We start from the raw sequence: 20,023 nt of genomic DNA on the forward strand, positions 1-20,023 counted from the left end.
GTGTTGCAGCGAGGGTTTACTCTAGAGTATTCTAAGGGTTCTTCACAGTCTTAGGCCCGAACCCATTTCACCCCTCACCCCTACCACTCAGCCCTACCCCTCTGTTTTGCACATTCACGTCTAGGGGTAGGGTGTCCCGATTCTTGTTGAGGTAGAAGGGTAGGGCGAAGTGTTAGAGCTACACGGCCCTCCAAACTGAGGTTTTTCAGAGACTCCAAACAGAGTGATATGAGAAAAAAAGAAAAAAACGGCAAAATGGAGCCCAAGATACCAAAGAAACAAACAAATGTGAGAATTTTCTCTGTTAAAATTACGATAACCACTGTATTATCCTAGTTTAATGTCGTTTCAGTGTATTATGGTCCTTTTATTCATGACAAGCATAAAAAATCACTAATAGCACGCCAATGTCTCGGTAGCTAGATAGCTAACTTTCCCGTTCCACCTTAAATAGTCCAGCAGTTCTGACGCCTGAAGTGCCAGAATGTAACTGCTGCACCATTTAAGGTGAAACAGGAAGATTCAAACAAGAATCTGGTGAATATCTGACTTCAGCTTCATATCACTGAAGAATTAGGGGTGGGTGATAATAAATAATTGCCCCCCTCTTTGAAGATCATATGATCCCTAAATGTAACTAAAGCCCAGCAGTGAGGAGCTGAACTTTACCCTCCTCTGCTGTCACTGCAGACTGGCAGGGTCTCCTACAGAGCAGCGCTGGTAGCTGTTAATGAAGTGATGCTCTTTTTATTTGAGGGTCCCATTTCAGAGGGAAGATCTCAACCACTACCCTGTAACTCAGTTCCAAGGAGACACTCAAAAACAAGGAGTAGGGGTAAGAGAAATAACAGAAAATCGCACCGAAACCTCAATAACTAACTCTAATCTCAGCTGTTTGAGTGTCGGCAAGTCAATCTTTCCCTTTATTCCAGCTTCCATTCTGTTCCGGAGACTCACTTTCAGCTCCTCAAAGAATCTGCAGACACACCTCCAAAGTTCAGTCTTAGAAGCTGGTTGATCATTTTCTGAAGTAATCAAACACATTCAGTGGTGTTGAGGTCTGGACTCTGGGGTGGTCAGTCCATCGTTCAGCTTCTTTGTTTGATGTGTCCGTCTCCTTTTCTCAGTGAGGTTCTTCTTGACAGCTACACATCCTTTCAGACCCACAGCGCTGAGTCGTCTTCTCACAGTGGAAGGATGGACAGAAACACCTGTGGATGTTTTCAGATCTGATCAGCTTGATTTTCTCCTCTCTCTCAGAGATGAAAGCTTTAAGTGCTGTTTATCTGATGCGGGCAGTTTTGGGGTCGACCAGGTCTTCCAGGTGGTTGTTAGGAGCCCCTTTTTCTCTGTAGCTTTTAATCGTTATTTGAAGTCCTTGTTTTCCTTCGACTGCAATCCAGTAAACGAATAACTCGTGCCTGTAAATTGAATAAATGTGCAGTGTACATAATAATCATTTGTAGTTGTACTTATTTTTATTTTATTTCTTTTTGTTCTTAATTCTGTTGGCCTGCATTTATTCAGTGCACGCTCTTGCTGTACGTGTATTAACGCTCTTTATTCTTCCTTTTCCTTCCTTCCTTCTTTCTTTCTTTCTTTTTTTTTTTGTTTGAACACCTGTTCACATACTGAGCGCGAGAGCGGCGGTGAATTTGAAAAGATCTTTCATCTGTTTCTATTCATTTTCCTGCCAGTGGCTGTGTGTCTGTACTCGGAGGCGATACCGGGGAACTTCGCTAATCTGAGCTTTATGCGTTTGATTTCCTCATAATGGCGTTCAAACAGAACATCTCCAAATATTTGTACTCCCCTTTTTTTTTTCTTTTTTGCTTGTTTCTTTCTCCGCTGCCTGAAGCGACTGGAAGTCAACTCTGTAGCCCTATTTAGATTACACAGCTTTATTTGTAACAGGAACCGTTATAACAGGCCCTGTGAAAACCTGTTTATGCTCTCGGGTCGCCTCGGGCCAGAACCGCGGGACGTGTCTCGGTGCAAATTAGTCGTAGTTTATGTGTGCAGTAATCCATTCATGCAGTAAGGCTTTAAATACCAGTTCGACTTTGTCATTATTCCAGTACAGCTGAAAACAAAGTTTACTCAGTAGACGCTCTGCAGCAACACGCTTGACACGCATCAACACAAAAGCACATGACGGAGCAGAGTAGACACAATGCTGGTGTAGATACAGCGTTTATGTAAAGTCAACACTAGTGTTGGTGCAGCCCCAGCATAGACACAATGCTGATGTAGACGCAATGCGTGCATATTTCATTCATAGCACATACGCAGTCATAGCATGGATGCAATACCTCCATAGACAGATAGATAAAATAAAGATAAATAAAAGTCATCTATTACAGCAGCACAAAGTTCAGTAAAGGGCAAAACGAAAAAAAGAGCAAAGGTATTGCTGTGCGCTATTATGCAGATGCTTAAACAGAAAAAAACAGAGTAAAGATATATGATAAAATATACTAAAACAGCCATAAAATATAATGAGCACTACAAAAATAAGTAAGTAAAATAGCATACATGTTATGTAAGTGACCATGCAGTGATGCAAGCCACGTCCAGTTAATGAAGCGACTGACTAAACACTGTAAACGAAAACATCCGTTAATAGTTGTGCAATATGTAGGGATGTATAAAAAGAATATAGACACAGTCCTACTGTGGATACAGGACTAATGTATGGACAATACTTGCATTCATGTAATACTAGTGAGGACGTTATTGTACCATAGATGTAATAATACCATTGAGGCAGTGTAGGTGCAGTACTAGTATAGACACAGACTGGACAGTGCCGATAGCTGACAGTACCGTTAGAACATAATGTGTAAAAATATTATATACACAGTAAATGCAGCTGTCTAATGAGGTGCAGTGGCCTCTCAAACACTAAATCCCTCTCTCTCTTTCTCTCTCTCTCTCTCTCTCTCTCTCTTGTTCTTCAGGATCCAGACATCGGCAACACCTCCCTGTCCACTTTTGGTGTCGTCCAGGCAGTGGTTGAAATCATCCTCATGATGTATCCTCCATGCTACAACACTGACGTCTTCTCCATTGACTCTGAGCTTTGTTATCATGATTAGAAGATAGAAAGATGGATGGATAGATAGAGATAGATATGTATAGTCAGGCAAACATACAGACAGATAGGTGTGTCATTAAGCCAAAAGAGGTTGTGCAATACTGCGATTTTGTCACAGGTGTTATTAGGCACGACGCAAAGCGGAGTAAAACTCCCTTACCTGTGATAAAACCACTGTAAAGCACAGCATCAAGTGGCTTATTGCTTTTATAAAACGGCGGCCAAAATGAAATATGGTAAAATGCACAATTTTTCAGAAAATAATTTGTTATTAGTAATAATATTCAATGCCAACAAGTATTCCGCCAAGAAACGTAGTGCCTTTAGAGTATGGTATCGTTGCCAAGCAACCAGCAACCACAAAATGAGGCGAACGTTCATCGCCCATCGCTGTATCTTGTAGTCATTTCATGAACTTTTTAACTTTTTGTCGTGTAATTTTGAACATATGATATCACAGCACTGTTTAGTGCAGAAACCTTTGCTTTATAAGTACTTTTTGGTCACCAAATTACCACCACGAGTTGTATTTAGCACCAATCCAGCGGTGCCTTACTTCTTACACTGGGGCTGAATCTCAAACGGATCCCTGCTCCCTACATAGTGCACTACGTAGGAATTTAAATACTGGATCCTGCAGCCCAACAGAGCAAAATACAGCTAAGAAACAGTCATTTGGGATTCAGACACAGACAGACAATAGATATACAGACAGGCGGACAGGTAGGTAGGGAGACAGATAACCGGACAGACAAACGGGCAGATTGGTAGGTGAATAGACAGACAGACAGATGGTAGATAGATAGAAAGACAGGAAAGAAGGGACTTGCAGCGTTCTAGCTCATCAGTATTACAACATGTGCGTGTCTGTGTGTTGTTCTTAACTCTGCTGTAGTTACCTGATGGTTTCCTCTGTGGTGGGCTTCTACAGCCTCCGCATCTTCAAAGGACTCACGCCCAGGAAGGACGACACCACCATGACCACGGTAATTCTCACACTCACACCGAGAAAGTCGAGTCTGGGTTATGGGATAACATATCTGTTCTGTCAGTCTGAGGGTGGCCGAGATGAACTGAAATCTGCACAAATACATAAATGAGAATAAATAAATAAATTATATACAAAGCAAATTAACAACAACAATAATAGTATTCGTAATAATCCAGTAGTTGTAATATAGATCTTAATCAAGTTGGATTAATGATGGATTAAAATCTTTATCATGGGCTCCCGAGTGGCGCAACCGTCTAAGCGTTGGCCCTATCATCAGGAGATCGCGAGTTCGATCCCTGGTGATGCTACAGCCATCCGTAGCCGGGAGTCCGAGAGAGCACAATTGGCCTCGCTCTCTCTGGGTGGGTAGGATGGCCCCTCCTTCTCCCCCATCACTCAGCGCGATGCTAGTCGGCGCAGGCGTCTGTTAGCTGACGTAACAGATCTGGCGGTTGGCGCTTTCCTCCGAGCGCGTTCGGCTGTCCAGTGACGTTGCGTGAGCGGCAGCTCGAAAAGAAGCGGTGGTTGGTTTCACAGGTCTCGGAGGAAGCCTGTGTTAGCCTTCACCCTCCTAGCGTTGATAGTATCGTGTGATTGGGGGAGTCCTAACTAGCGGGTGGAATTGGAGACGACTAAATTGGGGAGAAAACCGGGTAAAAATTTAAAAAAAAAATCTTTATCGTGGAACAAAGTCAAACTGGTGTTCACCTTTTCAGTAAGTCTCTCACCTCTAAGCTCAGATTTGATCAGGTTACAGGCAGATGAGCTGCACAGTGGACAAAACCTCCACATTAGAGTATTATTTGTATGTTTTATGGGTGTGAAGTTAGTTTTTTGATTGTTTTCATCTTTCTTGTAGATCATCGGTTGCTGTGTGTCTATCTTGGTCTTGAGCTCTGCGTTGCCGGTCATGTCTCGAACACTCGGTAAGGTTGTCCAGGCGTGTGTGTGTGTGGGTGTGTGTGTGTTGGAGTACAGTGACTCATTAAAAGTTAAAGAAACATTAACAGTTTCACTTTGAATAGATAAAAAGAAGCAACTGCCCAAATCAGAGTCATGAATATTTCCATCACCTTCTGAATCACACCATCACACTCATTGTCCTGCAGAGACTCTGAATAGGGGTGTGTGTGTGTGTGTGTGTGAGGGGGGGGGGTTGTGTGTGTGTGTGTGTGTGGGACAGGAGTGTGTTTAAAATGGTGGGAAAGGTAAACTGCAGACATTCAGACTCAGACAATTAACCTCCGTCACCCAAAAGGCCACATTCTCTGCCTCGCCCCCGCTTACTGACTCTTTCTCAGTTCTCTCTCTGCGACTCTGTGTTCCTGATTAGTTTAACGATCTACACTCTGATGTGAATGGAGGTGATTAAAATGTGAATATTTTGGAGTTTAGTTTAGCTTACTGAGCAGCCTTGAGTCATAGTTGTCATGGTCATTGTTAAGTGGCCATTGACCAGCTACTTAAGAGTACTGTCACAGCAATAATATTGAAATACAAAAGCCTGTATATAAAAGCACCTGCTAGATTTAGTAAAATTGCTTCATCTGTGTAATCTTTGATTCAAATTTGGATTGTTCAGCTGTTTTCAATCTGCTGTTTTATATGATGTTCAAAAAACAACTGTATCCAAAATAACCATTACCGACCTCAGTGTTTAAACAAAACATCCAAAATAATTATCACTAATCCCAATTTGTGCCCAAAATCCTTTCCAAAGTAACCATTACTAATCCCAATCTGTGTCCAGAAAACCAAGTGTCCAAAATAACCATTACTAATCCTAGTCTGTGTCCAGAAAACCAACCACATCCAAAATAACATTACTAATCCTAGTCTGTGTCCAAAAAACCAAGTGTCCAAAATAACCATTACTAATCCCACTGTCCAGAAAATTTTGAAAAAAAATATTAATCCCAATCTGTGTCCAAAACAAAAGTTAAAAAATACATGACTAAACCCAATCTGTGTCTAAAAAGTAAAAAAAAAAATCAAATCTGTTCCAACCTTCAGAAAAGGATTACTAATCCCAATCTGTGCTCAAAAAAGTAAACAAAACTGATCCCAGTCTAATCCCTATCTGTATGATCTGCTGTTCTTGTGGAAAGAATAGTGGATGCTGGATTACAGGAACATGACTGATGCCAGTCTGTGTCTTTAAAAAAAAACAAAAAAAAAACTAATCCCAATCTGTATCCAGCATTACTAATCCCAATCTGCATCCAAAAACATTAAAAACCGTTACTAATCCCAGCCTGTATGATCTGCTGTTCCGGTGTAAAGAACGGTGGATGCTGGATTACAGAAGCAGCGTTAAAGCAGTGTGTTAGTCAGGAGATGTTTATTAATGAGTGTCTCTGATTAAAGAAGCATGAACTCTGGTTCTGCCCTGTTTGACCGCTGGTCAGACACTCCACAGTATAAACAGGACTCGGTCACAGTCCTAATTCATTCAGTCATAATTCATCAGACTATCACTGTAATGGACTGATAATAGACCCGATCGGTAGAAGTTGGGAGAAACTGGAAATAAACGCCAGCAGAGTTGACCTGAGTGTCATTCTGAAGAATGACCGTTCGGGGCGGATATTGAGCCTGCTCACCACAGATACATACACACGCCATTTATCAGCTGTCAGGGTTCTGCCTGAAGACGGAGCAGTGGAAAACAGTATCGATCGAGATTGGTCCAGCTCAGGAACTTCATAACTTCTTTCTTCTCTCTTTTACCGTCTCTTTCTCACTCTTTCAGTGCTTCATTACGTCATTTCTTCCTTTATTCTTTCTCTCTTTCAATCCTGCTTGAAATCCTATATTTTAGGTAGCCTTTTTTAAACCCTCAGAAATTAAATTACAGAATTATTAACACGTGATTACATGATTAATTACAAATTTATGTAATTATATTTGCATTTGATAGGGAGCTAATCCAGGCACATTTTAATGGATCAGTATTCCCGATCCCATTACGATTACTTTATATTTTGCTGCCATGATACTAAGGGCATCGTAGAACAAAGGAAAACAGAAATATTACAGAAACACTGTGCACTAGCACTAGCAGTAACAGTGTGTTCAAAACAGAGTGAAAGGAGCAGTACATACTGTCCATAAATAAATATTTAAATTAAAAAATGACAAAATAAATTAATATTTGAAATTAAAATTAAAATAAAAAAAAAAAATGAAATTAAAATAAATTAAAATTTTAAATTCTTAAAAGTCCATTTTGAATTCATTGTTTTTGTGGTCTGTTTCATTTTCAAGACTTCGGTAAATGATCATGAACAAAATGAATAATGACATGAATAATCCATGAGTTGGAGAGAAGAGGGCTGTATGACCCTAAACATACTTTACACGTTTTTAGTCTTTAAGGGACCGTCTAAAGAGTGCAAAACACATTTTCCATGTATTTGCTGATTAAAGGGACTGTCTATGTAGTCTTTAAGGGACCGTCTAAACAGGTCACAACATATTTTACATGTATTTAGCTCAAAGAAGGCAAAATCCTGACTACAAATGCCAGTTAAGGGACGCCACTCTCTTTGAGTGATTTGATGTGATTTTAATGTGTTTTAGTTACGTTGATGAAAAATAAAACTTCCACATTATGCACTTTTTAGACGGCCCCTTAATGACTAAACCTCTGGAAAATAAAATGTGAAAGAAGAGAAATGTAGAAAATGAGAATTCCTCTTTAAGGAACAGATACACTACAGGGATATAAGTCACCAGAGGGCATTTACCAGAAAGTTATATCTGAAATAGGTGAAGATGTGATGGATCTTCAGTGCTCCTCCTTCTTCATCCTGGACTCCTACAGGTCTAGTGTGGATGATGATCTTTTCAGATGATTAGGTCTTTGTGGATGCAGCTCAAAACCAGATTTGACTACACTCATAGTGGTACTGATTAAACCCCTATGTCTTTTCTTTCTGCAGGAATAACAAGGTTTGACCTGTTGGGAGATTTTGGCCGATTTAACTGGTTGGGAAACTTCTACATCGTCCTGTCCTACAATCTCCTGTTCGCCGTGGTGACCACGCTGTGTCTGGTGCGAAAGTTCACCTCCGCTGTGAGAGAGGAGCTCCTCAAAGCTCTGGGTAACTGCTTGCCTCTGTGTTCATGTCTTTTTTTGTGCCTCTGCACAAAACGATAATCCTGTCTGGTACTCGACAGATGGGAAAGCAGAAGAAGTCTAACTGTTCACTTGCATGGGTGTGCATGCATGGAATACTATTCAGATTCAAAATGGCATATAATAAATATGTATAATTATTCAGATAATCTGGTTAAACCAGCCACCTTTTATCGAAATTTGCTTAAATTACCTAAAAATGGACAATTTCGTCCATGAGTTAGAGAGAAGAGGGCTGTATGACCCTCTCTGTAAGTTTTATAAGGATATTAACTGAAACTAGACGGTTTAAAGGGAAGTTGCTGCTGGAGGTTTCACGGCGTCATTAACTGATGGGTCTGAAAGACAAACTAAAACCAAATACATTTAAAAATCTTCTATTGTACAATTTTGCTGAAACACATCAACGTTCCAGTCTTTAAGGGATTGTCTAAACAGTGCACAACTTATTTTCTATGTATTTAGTCTTTAAGGGACCGTCTAAACAGTGCAAAACATATTTTACAAGTATTTAATCTTTAAGGGACCGTCTAATCGGCGCACAGCACGTTTTCCATGTATTTAATCTTTAAGGGACCATCTAAACAGGGGAAAACATATTTTTCACGTATGTAGTCTTTAAGGGACCGTCTAACCAGTGCACAACATATTTTCTATGTATTTAGTTTCTCAAAGGACTGTCTAAACAGTGCACAATGTATTTTCCACATATTTAGTCTTTAAGGGACCGTCTAAACGGTGCACGACATTTTTCATGTATTTAGTCTTTAAGGGACCGTCTAAACAGTGTACATGTTTTCTATGTATTTAGTCTTTAAGGGACTGTCTCACAGTGCACAATATTTTTTTTTCCATGTAATTAGTCTTTAAGGGACCGTCTAAACAGAACTAAAAAGAACTAAACAAAATCTTCCCAAATCGAACATGGTTTAAAAAGAACTTGGTGTAGATCTTAGCACCACTAGAGACTCCATGCAAGCAACCAAGTGACACCATGTGGACCAGTTCCAATCAGGGGCAAGTCTTCAAAGAAATGACACGATATTTAGCAGTTTTGTTTAGCAGGCAGCACACAGCACCGTACAGACTCAGTCCACCGCAATGTTTTGCCCAAAAAGACATCGTCTTGCTTTATAATAAGGACTTTGGGTTCAGAGTGTTTAGAGGGAAAAATTAACATGAATTTCATAGATAGCTTATTTGAATGTCAGGTAGAGACCCCTCACTGCCTGTGCCTCTCCGTCCTCCAGCCTCCAGTCTTTCCATATCTGTCTTTACTTTAACTTAACTTTCTCTGCCCGCATGGCACTGATATGGTGTATGTCAGACGCACACGCTCTGTCTGGAGGCTCCCAGACGGATGAATCCTCCGAAACTGAATGTATTTCCAGAGAGATTGCTGTGGACGGAGATTTGACAGGACCAATTTGTCTGCGAGTGCGCGAAGGTCCTGGAGCTCCCTTTAATAAGGCCTTTCTCTTATCTCCTTCGCTTTCAGGTCTGGATAAATTGAACCTGTCAAACAGCCCAACGGAGCCGGAGTCGGGCAAAATAGCCGCTAACGGACATCAGAAAACTCTCTGAGACGCTCGCACACACATACACGTTGGGTATGGGTTGGGTATGTGTTTTTACGAGCGAAGAAAGGGTGGCGCCCTTAAATTTGCTCCTTAAAGAAAATGAAAAATGTTCCTGAAGTAAGAAGAAATTACCAGCTTCGGTCCGTCTCCACGGCAGAAGATGGATCACCAAGCGAGAGCGAAATGTCTTCAGAGAGAAAGAAAGACGTCCTCTGTTGGTCCTCTAACGTGCGGAGACGCGAGACTTTGCGCTATGGTATATATTCGTTTATTTAAAATGCTTTTTTTTGTCTGACAATCTTTTCCGTTATTCTGTTTTTCTACTCACTGCTCTACACACTTGAAGAGCCTTTCGACTGCACTCCTCTGACGATAGTTCCATTCTTTCCCTTCTTTTTCATTGGTTGTTGGAAAGCTGGTTAGCTCAATATGGCTAGTCTGACCAGCATTAGCATTAGCGTAGGCTTTTAAGCTTCTGTGATGCCTTATAACACTATGTATTAATAACCTGTCATGGCTTACTCACCTGTGCAAGGTGTTTCACGTAAAAAGGCCAATGTTAAGCATCCGCAAAATTTAGGGCTAACGTAGATTGGCTGTTAGACACACAGCCGTGGGCAGGTCAGTGACTGGCATCTTACCCAGTAGAACCACTACTGCAGAGTCCAGTTATACTGTTCACACTGTCCCTTGCAGTGGTCTACAGACATTTCTGCTAAAGTAGATGAAAGACGGCATTATATTCATTGCCGATAGTAAAAGAAAAGGCTGTTGGTTGACCTTAACCTTCCTATTTGCCTTTTTTTGTCCTGTTTTTTCGGTCATCCCAACAAACCGGCGATTGTTTTTGTTGTTTTTTGCCTTCATAGTGATCAAATATCAAACAACCATTTACATGTTTTGCCTTATTTATGGTAATATCTGTAATGTAATGTGCTGAAGCACCGAGATGGTATTTCTGAAGGTGCTTCGCTTCGCATAAAAAGCTGCAGCAACTCAAGTCAAATGTGAATTCTAATCTAACACACTTGGCCATACGCTTGTATTATAGCACATTTAGCTCCACAAGTAGCTACTGTTTACCAAGACCAGTGTAGGAAGCTAAAGTGGACAGAGCAGCACTGGCTGTACATTGCTGAAACGTGCAAGCCTTAATTCCTTTCTTACTATTAGTTAAAAGTTACTGATATAGCTGATTTGCAGTTGTTTCTGTTTCAGAACTCACAGGCTGGTTTCGGTAGCTCAGATATTTTGCTCAAAAACAAAAAAAAATCTCAATGTAAATGTTCCATTTCCGTGTGTATATAGATATGTTTGTTTTCAGCAGAATGTTCAGCAGAGAACACCCTTCATTTATTTGATTTCCAGTCAGTGCAGCCCTAAAGTGAGTTGTTCATTTTTCAGGTTTTCAAGAAAAACTTAAAAACTGAGTATCAGATGTTTGAGTGTTTCTTTCCCTTTATTCTGCTTCCATTCTGTTCAGGAGACTCACTTTTAGTTTCTCAAAGAATCTGCAGACACACCTCCAAAGTTCAGGCGTAGAAGTTGATTTAGCAATTACAGATTTAGGCTCAAACAGCTCCACTCCTCATCTCAGATGTCCAGTTTTGATGTTCTAGTTCTAATTTTAATTTTTAAATTTTTTGTCTTAATTTTTTCAGTAAGAGCTTCTTGACAGCTACACATCCCATAATGTTGTGGATTTTTTCCAATTTTGATAGTTTGGGAAACTCATGTTCATTTGTCTTTCTACAATGTTTTAGGGCCACTGTTAAAAAAAAATTAAGATATTAGACTTTGAGAATAAAGTCGTAATATTTTGAGGATAAAGTTGTAATATTTTGAGAGTAAAGTCGTAGAGTTATGACATTTAAAGTGGCATTAATACCAGGAATAGTCGCAATATTGTGGCCAAAGGTTTGGAAAAGGAAGTTAGCAACATCCTTGTGTTAAAACGAGTTGGTGAAGTTATACTTTCATATCTGTTTCACCCATAAAGAAATACTCAGTCTCCTCACACATCAGCACCAGAAACGACTGTAATCTCAAAATATTGTGACTTTATTCTCAAAATATTGTGACTTTATTCTCAAAATATTACGACTTTATTCTCAAAATACTGTGACTTTATTCTAGAAATGTTATGACTTTATTCTTGAAATATTACAAATTTAATCTCGAAATACCACAAGTTTATTCTTGTAACTTTACGATTTCAGTTTTGAAATATTACGACTTTAGTCTCAAAATATTATGACTTTATTCTCGAAATATTACGACTTTGATTTCGAAATATTATGACTTTATTTAAGTCTATTATTTTTATGTTTTTTTTAACAGTGGCCCTGAAACGCCATCGTATCTTTCTCTTTACTTATGCAAGTGGATTATTTTCCATCTGATCTCCTCAGAAACAGCTGAAAAAAACAATCTTACTCATAAGATTTCAACTCATAATTAATGGCCATTTTGACTGGAAATTAAATAAATGGGTGACTGTAGATGTGGCACATTTGGCGTCTCAGCCTTATGTACAGTGTGTTATTCGTAGAACTGGCCAGATAACTGGTCACTCTGCGACGTCGTCCGTTGTCAAAAATTCACCTCTGATGCCTTAAACAGGGGAGGATTTTATAGGCTTTTCTAGTAGTTGTCCTGCACTGTGTATGTGTGTGTGAGAGTAAATCTGCGTGAGAGTATATATGAGCACCTTTTGATAGACTAATTCACTGTGAACCCTCATGTGACTGTCAGAACATAAAACCAAAAAACAAACAAACACACATCAAAGGCAGGAGCTAAAAAGGCCAAAGGCGAAGTCGGATACCAGCGATCAAACTCTGAGAGCTGGAATGACGTCTGGGCTTCTTGTGGTTTTAAAAGTGTGATTAGACTCTTATATCGTATTAAGGTTAAAGGATTCACATGAGGGACACTGAATTTCGAGCCTGTGAAAAGGTCTGGTGAATAAAGAAAAGCTCGCGTGCGTTTGGCGAATTTCGCCGTCGTGAATGAAGGACGATTGTTTTGTAATATAATATGTACAAAGTATGCAATTTTTCTTGTTGATTTGCACAAGGATTCGGTGTTTTGTATGAAATGTTTCTGGGGGAGAAAGTGTGCATTAATCGATGTGGGGGGATTTTCTCAGACGGACAGTCAAAGCGCTCTCGCTCTCACTTTCATGAGAACCTCATAATGAACCTCTGAAGTCGTGCCGTCATTCTGCAGTCGTTGTCAATCGTATAGGGATCTCGGGTCTGAGCTGGTTTTCTTTACGGGAAAAATGAACGGCGTTTTGAAAACTGTTCCAAATCTTATATATTTTCTTGCACATGCACTCTTCCCTCCAATGTTACTGGACTGCAAAGTCGAAAAGAGTCAAAGTATCGCTACTGAGGAACAAAACCATCTCCATTTTTGTCATTTTTTCATTTTTTTTGTTTTTGTTTTTGGGGATTTTTCCCCCGATCACACGAAACCACCAGCGCTAGGAGGGCGAAGGCAAACACAGGCTTCCTCTGAGTCCTGTGAAGCTCCACCACGTTGTTTGAACTGGCGCTAGCACAGCGTCACTGGACAGCCGAACACGCTTGGAGGAGAACGCTAACCACCAGATCTGTTACGTCAGCTAACAGATGTCTGCACTAGCTAGCTTTGCGCTAAGTGATGGGGGGAGACGGAGGGCTATTCTGCCCACCCAGAGAGAGCGAGGACAACTATGCTCTATTGGACTTTCGACCACGGACGGCTGTCATTTTTCAGTTTTTGACATAATCTGAAAATGCCTGCCTTTTACATTCTTTGTAAATTTCATGATGAATGGACCAACAGAAATGGCCCAGCATTACTTGAAAAGACGTCTGGTTCCATTGACTCACAGTAAAAGTAAAGATTTTTTCCTTGTCCTGTAAAGTTACCATTTTGGAGATACAAGGTTTTGTTCCAACAGCAGTGATATGAATATTTCTGCATGCAAACTCTGCTGCACGTTGAACTGGCGTAATAGGACTGACAACCTCACTGGAACATCCCATGCAAACCAGCGAGCTTTTGAAATACGGTGGTTAATGTCAGCATTTGTAACCTACAGTTTGAGCAACTGCAGTTGGTGTAAAACAGTGTTGAGGTTGAGTAGTAGACTCAGCTTCAGTGTGCAGAGTGTTAGCTTGCTTTAGCGCATATGTGGCACTATTAGAGCTGAACGATTCAGGGGAAATATCTAATTGCGATTTTTCTAACATCCTCAGTTTTTATCAGTGCGATTATGATATTTTCATTTATAATATGTCATACGCTCTTTAAAAAAGGTGCCACTTTAAATGTCGCCATAGATGAAACACTTTTGTTTTCATAAAGAACCACGAATAACACTACTGTATAACAGTGTTCACAAGGCAACACTCTTAAAAATGGTGGTTCTTCCAGCGTTCTTCAGTAAAGAAAATGGTTCTATATAGAACCATGAACACACAAAGAACCCTTTCCATGATTAAAGGGTTCTTTGCATTGTGAAAGAATTCTGTAGATTGATGAAAAATGTGCGTGGATGTGCTATAGATGGTTCTATATAGAACCTTTTTGAAAAGGGTTCTTCGATTCTTACAAGCTTGACACCCTTTTTGGTGCTATATGGAAGTTTTCAAAAAGGTCCCATATAGAACCATCTACAGCACATTCTCCATTAATCTGAAGAACCCTTTCATGATGCAAAGAGCCCTTTAATCATGTTCTTTGTGTGTTTGTGGTTCTGTATAGAACTATTGTCCTTACTAAAGAACCCTTAAAGAGCCATCATTTTTAAGAATGTACATAAACATTTATAAACACTTATTACAGTAGTTTGTCAAGTTGACTGATGACGTTGTTTTTTCTCTGATGCACTGTTGAAATAACAATACATTTTATATGTAGAGCGTGTTTAAGAGTGTAGTGTGGGAACTCAACACAGTTTGTGGAAAATGTGATGTTTTAGGCCTACAGTTAGCACGAAGGAAAATACCTAATTGCGATTTTTCAAACCGTTAAATTAAGTTCCTTGCCTGTTATTTTGGGCAAGAAAGCTAGAATATAATTTTATTTCTAGCTTAAAGCTTGAATGCACAACATAGTACACCAGACTGGCAGTTAGTTTATCACAGTTTGTCACAATAACGATAAAATATCGTCTGTACTGTTCTCTACACGGGTGTTTGGTTGCTTTTGTTTGGCCGAACTCATTTACAGGCAAAGGTTAACACAACGGTGTGATAATATAGGGTGTTATTAAAACTGCGGCTGTTGCGATTTGAAAGTTGCACTCTTTAAAATTGTGATTTTTGATATAAAAACGATTAATCTTTCAGTTCTTAGCACTGTTTGTATTTTGACTACTTAACTCAGAGGATCCAGAGACGTTCTGGGGGGAAATTTACATATCAGAATATTATCGTTGACCACGAGACGCTTTTCAGAAACTCATAAAGGAGACCAGCTTAGACTCGAACTTCCTAATACAGGCGTATCAGCGACTACTGAATAACAACGCGACTTCAGAGGTCTTTAAAGGACCATAAATGCTGACCACAGACGGATTGCCTAAAAGCTGAGGGACGTCCTACCTCTGGTTTCTCTGAGCCAGTCACATTGGGTTGATCAAAGCAGGATATTTACAGTGAATTATGCTCATTATACTGTGAAACGAAAAGGGAATTAGTCCATTTAATTCCCTCTCAGTGGTCAGTTTTTGTTATTTTCTTATTATTTTTATTTTTATTTTTTTTGGACTCATCCTTGTCTTTCTTTCATCACCACCACAATTCCTAATCTTTAAAGCTGAAATAAATGGTCTTAACGTATATTCACTGCTGGGGTCTTTGATTTCTCATAAATGAGCAGAGTTATTGTATCATATATCATTCTAGCAGCCGTTCTGTGTCGACGTAGTCAGACGTTAGTACCTGTGTCTGCACTCGGAGGAACGTCAGCACTAAGAGAAGCTCCAGCGTTTCTGTCTGTCCACAACGTGTGAATGTATTTTTGTTCAGTATTTTTTTTTCTTCTCTGTTTGTGTTTGTTTCTCCCCGACGTCCTGTTTGTGGTATTTGTGTAGTCCAGTACCTTCTTTTAAGTTTACATTGTACATTTTTCTGTTTACAATAAAGTTTGTGACCTTGTGGCTTTGTCTGTGTTCAGTGTCGTGTGTTTTAGGAGTCGACACCTGTCAGTGAGTGTGACTTTATTCTCTCTCTGTTTTACAGGTTTTTAAATAGCTGACATTTAAAGGATTTGCATTCGACCAGTTTCCTCCCTTTCGCCAAATGTAGTTGATCGAGGCATGTTTGGTGTCTGAAGTGAGGCATGGTTTTCTGTGCGAATGTGAACACGCCAAACAAACTCAGACCCTCTAAACAGCCCCAGAAACCAACCGAACTGAGACCACCTCTCGAGGTGGTTCGGCTTGTTTGTAGATAATTTTGTGGTTTGATTGATTTGTGCATTGTGAAAACAAAACGGTCTCGGTCCGCTTGAAGCTCGCCGAACACACAGCCACAGTCTCCCAGCACTTCAGTGCATTAAAACAGACCACCAAGGATCATTTATAATGTTATTGAATAGCTGACATTTAAAGGATTCGAACTCGACCAGTTTCCTCCCTTTCGCCGAATTAGTTGATCAAGGCATGTTTGGTGTCTGAAGTAAGTCATGGTTTTCTGTGCGAATGTGAACACGCCAAACAAACTCAGACCCTCTAAACGGCTCCAAAAACAAACCGAACTAAGACCACGTGTCGACGAAGTTTGGTTTGTTTGTAGTTCATTTTGTGGTTTGATTGATTTGTGCATTGTGAAAACAAAACGGCCCCAGTCCGCTGTTCATTTGCTTTACGGTAAAGACCTCGCGGCTCAGCGTACACACAGCCACAGTCTTCAGCACTTCAGTGGGTAAAAACAGACCACCAATGATCATTTAGAAGGTTATTAAATAGCTGACATGAAGGATTCGAACTCGACCAGTTTCCTCCCTTTCGCCGAATGTAATTGACCAAGGCATGTTTGGTGTCTGAAGTTTGCTGCTTAGGGCGTTTTCACACTTGGACTTGGACGTCCATGGATCATTTATAAGGTTCTACTCAGGATAAAGTCTGTCTGTGATCTGCGACAGCAGCGCAGACATATTAACTCTTTAAAAAAAGGGGCCACATTAAATGTTGCCATAGAAGAAACACTTTTGGTTTCATAAAGAACCATGAATAACACTTTACTGCAGAACTGTGTTCATAAGGCTACACTCAAAAAAAAAAAAAGGTTCTTTAAGTGTTCTTTATTAAAAAAGTAAAAAATAATGGTACTATATAGAACCATGAACACTCAACGGACCCTTTGCATGATTAAAGGGTTCTTTGCATCATGAAATTGTTCTGGAAAATGTGCTATAGATGGTTCTGTACAGGACCTTTTTAAAAGGGTTCAGTATAGCACCCAAAACAATAACAATAGAAAGAACGCTTTTTGGTGCTATATGGAACCCTTTTAAAAGGTTCTGTATAGAATTGTCTATAGTACATTCTCCGTCACTCTGAAGAACCCTTTCACGATGCTGATTGGTGGGTATAAGCTTCTATTACCTGTTAGCCACACACTCAAAAAACATGGTTCTTTAAGGGTTCTTTAGTAAACGTATAGATTTAGATCTATACATTTTATATAGAACCATTTCATGCTTAAAGGGTTCTTCTTTTTTATGGTGAAATGGTTCTTCAGATTGATGGAGAATGTGTTGTATAGGGTTCCATATAGAACCAAAAAGGCTTCTGCTATTGTTACCTTGTCAAGCAAATACGCAATACACTCGTAAAATGATGGTTCTTTAAGGAGTCTTTAGCAAAGACAGTGGTTCTGTGTAGAACCATGAACACTCAAAGGACTGTGTACATGCTTAAATGGTTCTTTGCATGGTGGAATTCTTATCCAGATTGGTGGAGAATGTGTTGTATATGGTTCTATATAGAACCTTTTTGAATAAAGCCCCAGGAAGGGTTTTTCTATTGTTACAGTGTCAAGCTTGTAACAATAGAAGAGGGTTACGTAGAACCATATACAACACATCAATCTGAAGAACTAGTTCACTATGCAAAGAACCATTTAGGCATGAAATGGTTCTATATAGAACTCATGGTTCTAAACAGAACCTTTCTCTTTACTAAAGAACCCTTGAAGAACCGCCTGTTTTAAGTGTGTAAATTAGCCTCGTAGCTCCGGTGCAACATTAAGAAAGTCAGCATGTCATTAAAAGTCATTTGGAGTCATAAGTGTTGGCGCCCTGCGCAGGCCTGGCGGTGTAGTGGCGGCGGCAGAGCGGGCAGGTGGCGGTTCCCTCCACACAGAACCGTTCAAAAGCTTGAAGGCAGGGTTCATGGAAGAGGTGGGAGCAGGAGAGCAGGAGGACGCGTCTGCCGCTGGGCGAGTGCAGTGGAGTGAGACAGATGGGACAGTCTGAAACATCTCGCTGGACAGCCTGGAAGAACCGGACAGCAAAACGTTAGTCAGCGTCTTTACTAGCAGCAGCTTAGACCCTCAGTCACGGTTCTCACAGCAATAGTGAAAGAACGTCGTCATTTTATATGAAGAATTTCAGACTCATAGCTCTGAATCTATACACACTGTTCTTTAAGGGTTCTTTAGTAAAAGAGAATGGCTCTGTTTAGAACCATTAGCTCTATATAGAACCATTTCGTGCATAAATTTCATGTATAATGGTTCTTATATGGTGAAACAGTTCTTCAGTTTGGGAATGTGGGGAATGTGTTGTATAGGGTTCTATGTAGCACCAAAAAGGGTTCGTCTATTGCAGTTATATCAAGCTTGTAACGACAGAAGAACCTTTTTGGTGCTATATAGAAATATTTTCAAAAAGGTTCTACGGAGCCATACACTCAAAAAAAAGATGGTTCTTCAAGGGATCTTTATTAAAAAAAGAATGGTTCTGTTTAGAATCATTAGTTCTATATAGAACCATTACATGCATAAATGGTTCTTTGTATGGTGAAATCGTTCTTAAGATTGATGGAGAATGTGTTGGATATGGTTCTGTATAGCACCAAAAAGGGTTCTTCTATTGCGATGATGTCAAGCTTGTAATGACAGAAGAACCCTTTTTGATGCTATATAGAACTGTTTTCAAAAATACACTTTTAGAAAAGATAGTTCTTCAAGGGTTCTTTAGTAAAAGGGTTCTATTGTTATAAGCTTGACCTCGTCACAGTAGAAGAACCCTTTTCAAAAGGTATACCATCTACAGCACATTCTCCATCAATCTGAAGAACCATGCAAAGAACTATTTAAGCATGAAATGGTTCTACATAGAACTCATAGCTCTGAACCGAACTGTTGCAGTTACTAAAGAACCCTTGAAGAACCGTCTATTTTAAGTGTGTAGTGCACACTTTGAACCCACACCAGGAGATATTTTGTTATGATTGAATTTGATGAGTTATTGTTGTTGTGTGCAGTTTTGCTTTGTGGAAAACAAACGAAAAACACACATTATTTACATTTTGCCCAGATTTTGTTTTAATTTTTTGAAAAGAACCTCCTAATTTTTTGAAAAGAACCTCCTAAATTCTTTAGGAAACTACCTACATAACTAGCTATATTATTATATTTAAATAGTTTGGCAAAGCAGCAGCTCAACTTAGAGAGTTAAAATAGTAGTGATTTTTGCTGAAATCACAGTGGACAGACCTTTTTCTCTTTCTATTAGCGTTTCTAAGAAAAGGAAAACGATTCTGAATCTCTAAAAAGGAAAACAAAGGGCTGAATTACTGGTGCCCTGGAGCAAAAACGAGAAAAAACGTTTCTGAAAAACTGTCTTTACTGCTTCTCAGCTCGACCTCAGACTGAAAACATGAGAGAAATGAACCTTTTAATGAGGCAAAACTATTGAGAGGGAAAAAACCTTTTTACCACTTTTTGAATGTGTTTACATGCACTTAATAATCCGATAACTGCAGAAAATCAGATTTTGTCAGTAATCAGATCAACGCGTTTACATGCACTTGGGTAATCAGATAATGGGGAAACTCTAGGTCTACATGAGTCAGACAGTAATCGGATTTCTGCTTTACAACCAGCCAGCAAACGCACAGAAGAAGACGTGATGTAAACGTAACGTAAAACTCAAACTTCATGCTGCAGCTTGACGATGAAGAATATTTAAATCCTTCATTTCGT

General features: G+C 39.6%; 2 protein-coding genes across 3 annotated transcripts in view; one reads left to right on the top strand and one right to left on the bottom strand.

The window, feature by feature from the left end:
* The window catches only part of lmbr1 (limb development membrane protein 1), a 70,869-nt gene extending 56,600 nt beyond the window's left edge, over positions 1 to 14,269 (top strand). For both annotated transcript variants that reach the window (XM_036596656.1, XM_036596657.1), the window contains exons 13-17: positions 2,961 to 3,034; positions 3,993 to 4,083; positions 4,951 to 5,017; positions 8,036 to 8,197; positions 9,731 to 14,269. In XM_036596656.1, the coding sequence (XP_036452549.1) occupies positions 2,961 to 3,034; positions 3,993 to 4,083; positions 4,951 to 5,017; positions 8,036 to 8,197; positions 9,731 to 9,816 (480 nt within the window). In that variant the 3' untranslated portion in view covers positions 9,817 to 14,269. The remainder of the gene's footprint in view (positions 1 to 2,960; positions 3,035 to 3,992; positions 4,084 to 4,950; positions 5,018 to 8,035; positions 8,198 to 9,730) is intronic.
* Positions 14,270 to 18,086: 3,817 nt separating this feature from the next.
* Positions 18,087 to 20,023, bottom strand: part of rnf32 (ring finger protein 32) — a 30,948-nt gene continuing 29,011 nt past the window's right edge. Inside the window, exon 8 of the mRNA XM_036596025.1 lies at positions 18,087 to 18,308. Within this exon, the coding sequence (XP_036451918.1) occupies positions 18,087 to 18,308 (222 nt within the window). The remainder of the gene's footprint in view (positions 18,309 to 20,023) is intronic.

Source organism: Colossoma macropomum, unplaced genomic scaffold (assembly GCF_904425465.1).
Source record: "Colossoma macropomum unplaced genomic scaffold, Colossoma_macropomum, whole genome shotgun sequence".
In the NCBI taxonomy this organism is placed as follows: Eukaryota; Metazoa; Chordata; class Actinopteri; order Characiformes; family Serrasalmidae; genus Colossoma; species Colossoma macropomum.